The sequence below is a fragment of the Coregonus lavaretus genome (genome assembly GCF_964263955.1).
Source record: "Coregonus lavaretus genome assembly, chromosome: 12".
Classification (NCBI taxonomy): Eukaryota; Metazoa; Chordata; class Actinopteri; order Salmoniformes; family Salmonidae; genus Coregonus; species Coregonus lavaretus.
Window position 1 is genome coordinate 9,026,403 of NC_139999.1, and position 9,935 is coordinate 9,036,337.

General features: G+C 41.5%; 1 protein-coding gene across 1 annotated transcript; it reads left to right on the forward strand.

Annotated features, from left to right (window-relative positions):
* Positions 1-823: 823 nt before the first annotated feature.
* On the forward strand, positions 824-9,675 carry LOC311138316 (V-type proton ATPase subunit S1-like protein; the record flags this gene model as incomplete). Its single annotated transcript, XM_084172999.1, has 6 exons — positions 824-839; positions 3,455-3,543; positions 4,116-4,357; positions 4,482-4,532; positions 4,792-5,035; positions 9,412-9,675. 6 exons carry the CDS (start codon positions 824-826, stop codon positions 9,673-9,675), a joined length of 906 nt encoding a protein of 301 aa, XP_084029125.1.
* Between the last annotated feature and the right edge of the window lie 260 nt (positions 9,676-9,935).

Below are 9,935 nucleotides of genomic sequence, written 5' to 3' on the forward strand. Positions count from 1 at the left end.
CTGTTTTGGCATGTGGCATGTGGCATGACCCTGACACTGCCTAGGCTCTAGCAGCCCCCCGTCAACCTGTCCTGAATAGACAGCACATGGGCTTTATAACTAAATAGAAGATCAGATGTTGTAAATGTTAGGCAGTATTGTGCATGTACTGTTTACACATTTCTCCACATCTCATGTTTATTGATATTTCAATTCGGATGCCTAGGGCTACAGCCTCCTGTAAACATGCCCTGAATACACAGCAGGGACTTATAACGCTCTCTGTAGGGTAGCTATGTGATATTTAAGCAATAAAGGCTGAGGGGATGTGGTATATGGCCAACATACCACGGCTAAGGGCTGTTCTTAGGCACGACGCAACGCAAAGTGCCTGGATACAGCCCTTAGCCGTGGTATATTGGCCATATACCACAAAGCCTGCGGTGCCTTATTGCTATTATAAACTGGTTACCAATGTAATTAGAGCAGTAAAAATAAATGTTTTGTCATACCCGTGGTATGTAGTCTGATATACCAGGGCTGTCAGCCAATCAACATTCAGGGCTTGAACCACCCAGTTTATAATGTGATTTAATCAGGTGATGAATACATAGAATACAGTAAACAAAATCACCTGATGATCCGATAGGTAAGGATAATTCCAAATGCAATAATCCCGAAACATAATCAATAAAACAATTTGATGCTAATTTCACTTGTCAAGGTGTCTTTTTTGGATTTAGGAACAAACTTAACATGGACAATACTGCTTAACATGTTTGAGCTTTAACTGAACAATACAGCCCCCCCCCTTCCCTGTTTACCAAAGTAATTATTCTCCGCCATGTGTCCCAACGCCTGTAAAACATGATTTGGGCTCGTCTGTTAGGGAACATTTAACTTCATAAAAAACCCTCATGTGTAATTGGCAACATATTGCCTCAAGGGCATTAGGCTATTTAGCCCGTCTGCATTCGCGCCTGCACAGACGGGGCTTGGTGGCAACATGTAGGGCAGTGCAGGCTTTAGTCTGAGCACAGGAGGAAGTCTAAAAGCAGCCTCTCTTATCTTCAGTCTCACCCTCTTAACCTCACAGGATGCATGACACAATAATAATATGCCATTTAGCAGACGCTTTTATCCAAAGCGACTTACAGTCACGTGTGCATACATTTTTACGTATGGGTGGTCCCGGGGAATGAACCCACTACCCTGGTGTTACAAGCACCATGCTCTACCAATTGAGCTACAGAGGACCACATGCCTGGCATAGTGAGGTGAGTGAGAGAGATGATCAACGGATCATATTGATTACGTAATGGGTGGTCCACAACATGTGATGGTGCAGCCAGTCAATGACGGCAGCAGGGTGGAGTACCGAGGGGATTTGTTAGCTGATGTATAGGGTGGGGTGGGGACAAAGGTAGGAGAAGGCTTCCTCTATCCCCTCTAGACCATCACAATCGGTTCAGTCGTTTGAATGAAAGCTACATTTCTGCTTGGGTTAGTGGTTTTGATGAGGCTGACACTCAGTGTTTTGTCACTTTTTATTGCGTAACAATTGCATCTGCTGGCAAACAAGAACACAGAGCACTCCCAAATGTCTTGTTACATCACTGAACCAGGCCAACAGAGATACAGCCACAGATGGGCTTTCAATAACAAATGTCAGATAATTACACTTTTACACTGAGGTACACTGAATATGATCTATTCCTGTTATAGATAACATAGTATTAAACAGTAGTATATGACTCTCTATAATAGTATTAAACAAATCGCCACACACAATGCAGTGCCTTACTGCAGGGTCAAGCCAGATGTTGCCCTCATGCTATATGAAGTGATGAACGAATCAGATAAGGAATTCTGATTCATGCGGAATATAAACACTATTTAGCAGACACTTTTATCCAAAGCGACTTACAGTCACACTCGCATACATTTTACGTACGGGTGGTCCTGGGAATCGAACCCACTATCCTGCATTTGCAAGCGCCATGCTCTGCATTGGATTACGACTGGGTAGACTATAGATGCTAACCACCCACTGCTCTGATAGACTAGTAGTGGTCCAATGGAGAAATCTACTGGACACCCGAAGACGAAAGCTGTAAAAAATTTGCTTTGCACATTAAATTACTGAAATTTGCATTGATCTAAAAGTACCAAGTACAGGCTAGTGCTAAAATTACACCGCCAATGTCTGCCAATCAGGGTTGGAGTCAATTCCATTTCAATTCAGGAAGTTAACTGAAATTCCAATTCCAATGCAGAAGATTGGAATTTCAGTTTACTTTCTGAGGACTCCAACACTGCTGCCTGCCAGTCCAAGTAGCCTCCTCAGATCTGGTGGGCAGACAGTCTATGCTAATACTAATCCCCCTTAGCCCTAATAAGGACACCATGGTCTGGGAAGAGTTGTTAGTAAATTAGCTTTTATTGTTTAAAGAAATTCTGAAAGAGATTAGTGTGTTTTTTCCACTATCTGATCATGGCATGGGGTTGTTCAATGACAGACATGTATTTGTTTAAAATCTATCACTTTATGTTTTTTTCAGAGAGACAAATAATAATGTTTTTTTAATTAAATGCTATACAGTATATCCGCCTCACTCTCAGATAAATAAGTAGTACTGCTAGGTTTTACACAGTCAAATGTAACAAATAACTACATTTTAAATAAAGAACTGTACAAATTATACATTTTTATTTTTTATGATGTCATGTTCAGTCTACCATTATCCCTACATCTCCAGTCCTAGTAATACTATAAGGGATATTTATGTTGATGTTCACTGTCCAGTACCTTATATGCTACCTCTATATCATCTGAAATAATAATTTATTTCCGTGTGTTTACAGTTTAGCGGGGCCCACATCCCAAGATATTAGTGTTCAAAACAGTGAGTTATTTGTAATATTGTCAATTGATTATGTAAATGTTTTGAATTATGTTTATTTATTTTTACATTCTTTATGGTATGTGTATAAAGAATACACTAGTAACACTTCACCTTATGTTGTTAATGTAGTAGTGACACTGGTGTAGTAGTGACACATTTTAGTCATTTAGCAGACACTCTTATCCAGAGCGACTTAAAGTTAGTGAATACATATTTTTTTATTTTTATACTGGCCCCTCGTGGGAAACGAACCCACAACCCTGGCGTTGCAAACGCTATGCTCTGATAGAGCATAGCATGAGCTACATCCCTGCCGGCCATTCCCTCCCCTACCTTGGACCAATTTTGCGCCGCCCATGAGTCTCCCAGTCGCGGCCGGCTGCGACAGAGCCTGGATTCGAACCAGGATCTCTAGTGGCACAGTTAGCACTGCAATGCAGTGCCTTAGACCACTGCGCCACTCAGGAGACACATTGTGACACATTGTTAATATATAGTAATTTGACAATTGCTTTATAAGTTCTAAATATTGTATTTAATAACATTTCTCTCTTTCTCCTTGTATACAGATGGGTTGGCTGCCCAGAGCCACAGTGCTGCTTCCGATGGGGAGAGTTCTTCGCTTGCAGCGGAGCACACTCTCAGAAGAGCCCTGCAGGTCCCAATTATTCTCTTTCCTTCCTCTTGAAGTGTGTACTTGTTCACTTCACTTCACTGACTTGAAAGCAAATGACTGGTACCAGACATATGGTGGAAACTCCCACAAGCCAATGCCTCCACCAGATTTGCAGAAAATAATGAACGAGTGCACACTTCAGGAGAAAGGAGATATAGACTACTGTGTGTGTGATTAGACACTAGACTGACGTTTCTAGGAATCCAATATGGCCTTGTTCATGAAAAAAGCTTTTATTCCCAGCCATCTGAAACTAATCCCAGACAGAAGGCTTAGTCTCAGTGAGATAAACCATTAGATTTATTGTCAACAAAAACTTATAAACAGATTCCTAACAACAACACCTGTACACAATGTCTTATTGGTCAATGAACGCCCACTGTAGCCCCCACAATGAGATGAAAAAGCAATCTGTAATAGTACTTCAGATTACTGTTGTTTGTCAGTCAATGAGCCACCATCTTATCTCTTTCTACCTCTCCTTCTCCTTTTCTTCTACTCTCTCTGTCCCTCTTTCACCTCATCCTGTTTCATCCTCTCTTTCCCACTCTCAGCCTTCTGGGTGGCAGCTGGACCCCCCACACAGAACCAAACGGAGGCTACTGCAAACATCGAGCACTGTTCCTTACTCTCCTCTGCGCGTGGTTTACAACAGCAAAACATGTATCCTGTTTAGGGCCAGGAAGCTTGCTATCAGGTTCAGGAACAGCACCTTAGTGGATCTCACAGAGAAGGCCTTCGGCCCCGATGCACCAGTGGACACCAAAGGCTCTATGTGCAGCAAAGACAAAGCAACGTAAGTCTGCTTAGCGGCTGTAGATATTCCTACTGCACTTCAAGAAACATTACTCTTCCTCGCTATCCTCCATTTTTGAAGGATTAAGTAATGACAGTACTATTTAATCTTGTTTTTCCACCAGACTTGTACTACGTTTCGGAGATGTGGAGGACTTGAGAGGACTTGCCATAAGGTTTTCCTCTTCATTCATTTTTACAGCCAATTCTAGGCTATAAGGACCATTATACAAATAATAGATTGGCCATGGTTTTTCTGGTCAGGTCACATGTAGGTAAATAAAACACTTGTTCTGAAGTATATTGTGTGGGGTCCATTTTGGTTGTGATACTTCATATTTATATATTGTACTGACTGTAAGTCTCTCTTGGTAAGAGCATCTGCAAAATTACTAAAATGTAAATGTGTAATCAATGTATGCACTGTTCCAACAGACTACAAATGTCCAACACGTTCTACGAGTCGGCAGGGCAGAACTGGTTCATTCTGGAAAGCGTACACATCCACTACAACTGGACCCACGAGGCTACGTTCAATGCCACCGATGTTTACGCTCCTAGTACCCACTCCTACCACTGTCAGCACGTCAGCAGTCTGCAGAAGTACGACACGCTGCTTGTACCCAGCTCCATCACAGACAACTCTGCAAACTGGCACATCACCTTCACAGACTTCCAGGTTGGCATGCATTGTTTTTACGGGGAGGCATTGTTTTATGGCAGGAAGGTAGGCACGTTTTTAATAGGGGAGGATGTTCTGAGGGTTCTGCTGGAACCCGGCAGCTACTCCTGTTGAATTGTAATGGATAACTGGATAACTTGTATTGTTTGTTAAAACCTATTGGGAAAATAACAATGAATGATCGGTAAACAGGACTGCAACTTGAGTGTGGCTTTATTCAACTCTTCGTAATACATGGCAGTTCCTCGTTCTACCACTAGGCGGCGCTATTGGTATACCATACAATTACTTTGTTATTTATTGTATCGTTTTTTTTATTGTGTTTGTGTATGAACCCAGAAATATTCATGTTTATTTCATAAAGAGTTACATGATATAGAAAAATCCACAAGATTAAAAAAGGATGTCATAACCTTTATGTGCTGCGCTGAGACATTGATTTATTAACACTCCAAGTCCCGCTCAGGTAATCCCAACCATAAATTATCAGCATTGTCATCATACTGCAGACCCGCAACAGGTAACCCTCATTGACTCTTGTTTTAACCCATGTCCTCGCTTGAGGCATAGGCCCAATGATTCAGTTCTAGACAATCTTGTACCTATACCGATTCAAACCAATCCCATGGTATTTTCAAATAAGGAGTTTCCTACTGATCATAGCATGCTCGTATTAGAGACTCCATCTGACCTGAAATCCCGCAGCTGCTGTCTTGGATTAGTTCATGTAAATGGCAGAAGTTTGATTTCAAAGATGGATTGTATTGAAATTCTGGGTTCTCAATCCAATGTGAAACATTCTTGTAATTTCTGAAATAATTCTGTGCTGGACTCTGATGTGTCTCTATCTGGTTATAATGGTTACAGATCGGGCAGAACTGGCAGAGGTGGGTGTGTTGCCATATTGCCAGTTTAAATGTTTCTGTATCTCTTGCTACCTCAGTCCCTAAGCAGTTTGATTGCCTTGTTCTTAATGTGGGCCTTAGTCATAATAACCAGCTGACATTAGTAGGATTGTATCGCCCTCCCTCGGCTCCTCCATGTTCTCTTAACAATTTATCTGAATTGCTATCTAAGTATGGTAAATATTAACTATTAATTTTGGGCAATTTTATTATTGTCAGATATGCTGAAAGATATTTTCTCTGAGCTAGACCTGTCTCAGCTGATAACTGAGCCTACACGGCCGAATCCTAAAGATCCATCTAAATCTACCCTGATTGATCTTATTTTGACGAATACTCCAGATAAATATGTTGCTACTGGGGTTTTCCCTCTGGATTTTAGTGACCATTGCCCAGTTGTCTGTGTCAGCGATGTGAGAATGCATAAATCGGAGCCTCGTGTCATCACTAAGAGGAACTTAAAAAACTTTAGTGAACAAGCTTTTTTACATAATCTTTATTTTAGTGACCTTGATTGTATCTCAGCTATCCCTTAACCTGATTTAGCTTTAAGCTTTTTTACAAATGTCTTCAATACTATTGTAGATAATCATGCCCCCTTCAAAACCCCTTCGAATGCCTGGTTCACTCCGGAATTATCCAAAGTCATTCACAAGAGAAATGTTGCCTGGGTCAAGGCCAGGAACACTGGTTTAGGCCCGGATTGGCAATCGTTTAGTCAACTGAGGAATCAATGTGTAAGACTAATCAGAAAGGCTAAATCTGACTACATTCTGGAAAACTGTCAAATCTCTGAAGGGTTGCACTTCCTCGTCTCTGCCCCAACAAATTAATTCAGACTCTGGTCCCATTACGGACAAAAATGGCATCATTGATGCATTTAATCATCATTTTATTTAAGCGGGCTATCTTTTAGCGTCTAACCCTACTATCTCTAAGAGTGGGCTAAACGCTGATTCTGGAATTTTGCAGATTGACTCAGAAAACGGTAGTCAAGTTTTTGCATTTCGGTAATTCACAGATTCCTTACTTTCTATAGATACCAATAAATCCACAGGGGCTGACCAATTGGAGCCGGGTCTGCTCAAGTGCACTGCCCCCCTCATTGCTGGCTCAGTAACCCATATCTTAAATCTAACTTTGTTATCAGGAAATATTCCAAAAGTATGGAAAACAGCTTTTGTGCTGCCACTCCATAAGGGCGGGGTTAGTAGTGATCTTGATCATTATCGTCCCATCTCCAGGCCTGTCTAAGATTCTCGAATCTTTGGTAAATAAGCAACTTCACTCTTTTTTCTGTAAGCATGGTATTTTGAATATAAATCAATCTGGGTTTAGGCCAGGGCACAGCACTATCACAGCAACCACATTAATTGTTAATGATATTGTCAGTGCTTTAGACGCTAACATGTATTGTGCTGCTTTGCTTGTGGACCTGTCAAAAGCGTTTAATACTGTTAATCATGCTATTTTATTGAAGAAGTTGCCCTCAATTGGCCTGGGCTCTGACGCCTGCTCATGGTTTCATGATTATCTTAGTGACAGTACTCAGGTCATCGTGATTGATGGGGTTAAGTCCAAATTTCTTGAAATACATAAAGGTGTTCCACAGGGGTCGATACTAGGACCTGCTCTTTTCACTATTTATATAAATGCTATTGATCAATCTGTTAAAATGTTTACATTTCATCTACCGTAATTTTCGGACTATAAGCCGCGCCTTTTTTCCCATTTTTCGACCCTGCGGCTTATATAACGGTGCGGCTAATCTATGGATTTTTACAGCTAACGGCCACTAGAAGATCTCCTAAATCTATGGATTTTACAGGTTACAGTCCACCAACTTTAACTCTATGGGCTCTATGACCGGTCCGCGCCCCCCACCTTTAAGCGGCGGGCTCCAGCAGGAAAAGCTGGAGGCCGGAAAAGAGTGAGACAGGTAGCGCACAAAAGTAAAAGTGGAACCGAGAGTGGTACGAGAGACAGAACGAGAGACAGAACGAGAGCAAGACAGACAGACATTACGAAAGCGAGACAGTTTGTGCAAAGGAAGTTTTCAAGCAGCCATCTCTTTCCTGACAATCCCCTCTGTGCACGAACCCTTACATATGGTAATTAAACATTAAAACACCTGCGGCTTATAGTCCAGTGCGGCTTATATATGTACACATCATTCAATTTAGCTGCTGCGGCTTATACTCCGGTGCGCCTTATAGTGCAGAAAATACGGTATATGCGGATTATACTATTATGTACGCAATTGCACCGACTGCTGACCTGGCTGTGACAAGGCTAGAGTCCGATTTCGCAGCTGTACAGGAAGCCCTTACTGATTTAAAACTCGTGCTTAAATACATGTTGTTTTCAAGTTCTCGTAAGGTTGTCTCATTGGATGGTTCTATAATCGAACAGGTCCCTGCATACAAATACCTTGGTATTTAGATTGACAATGATTTAACGTTTAAAAACCATAGGAATGAGCTTGTTAAGAAGCTAAGATGTATATATATATTTTTTACAGAAACAGATCTTGCCTCTCTCTAGTCAGCAGGAAGCAGATTGTGCAGTCAACCTTTCTACCTGTTCTTGATTATGGTGATACTATTTATCAAAGTGCAGCTGCCACTACACTTAAACCACTGGAGGCCGTTTATCATAGCGCCCTTCGTTTTATCACAGGAGACAGTTTTATTACTCATCACTGTATTCTTTACCAAAAGGTTGTCTGGACCTCTTTGAAGTCACGTAGATCACATCATTACGCTCTTTTTGTTTACAAAGCCCTGCTCCACAAGCTTCCAACTTACTTAACTTCACTGTTAAGATTTACATTTAACTTCCTTGCACCCTATGTTTGAAATAATCTCCAAAATACGTTTTGGTTGGATGCTTTGGTGTCCCTAGGGCAATTCAGACAGGTTACAGAGGATTTTTATAATGAAGAAGGTGTTTGTTTTAATTGACTGTGTTTTGTATCTTAATGTGTATTTAATGTGTATTTAATGTGTATATTGTGTATATTTATGTTTATCTATACTTGCCTATTGATGTTTTCGTATTGTGCACGGCTCATTTGCAAAAGAGACTTTAGTCTCAATATGACTTCCCTGTTGAAATAAAGGTAAATAAATGTAATCTTTGTTGTAGGGCCAGGACAATACCAGTATCTCAATAATCGTTAGTATCGTGGCAAGGAAACAAAACACAAAGCGGCTTCACTTCTTTAGGAAAAAGCCCTAATGTTTCGTAAACAGACATAATGTTGTCATCCAGTGTCACATTTATTTATTTTCCAAGCTATAGCACACAATATTTTACATACAGCATGTTTTATAAGGACCAAAGAGTTTCGTCTGCTTTGTGTTTTCATTTTTGCCATGGAAAAAATATTGCGATACTGATTTCGTTACAGCACCTACTTTGTTGCATCATTTACTTTACACGTTTATATTTGTCTTTGCTCGACAGATACAATCGTTCAACGTGCTGTCCAACAAGTTTGCCTCGGCCAGCGACTGCGCTACGTTCTTCACCCCGGCTATCCTCATGGGTCTGATCACCTCCCTCATCCTCCTCCTGGTCCTGGCCTACGCTCTGCACATGGTGGTGCACCTCAAACACATCGACACCTACGATGAACACAAGACCACCGTCTACTTCCCCCGCAGCACAGAGACTGCAGAATGCACCGGCGCCACCAGCTCCGCTGCCACTGAGAAAAACAGCTTGTAGGACTCCGTTTTCCCAGGATCCACCTTAGTCTCCACCACTAGGAGTATACTGTGAACCGTTTCTGTAGTTGTCAGAGAGTGACAGTGCAGGGGCTCTGACCGAGACCTCTGATGGCTGGCAGACCGACTGACTGACTGAACTCTATATATAAAGCAACCTCCCATACTGAAGGGACAGACAGACATGGTCATGTAGTCTGGACCTGATATGGTTGTCCAATCTGGCATTGCTGGGCTCAGGCAGTGGATGTCCAAGCCAGG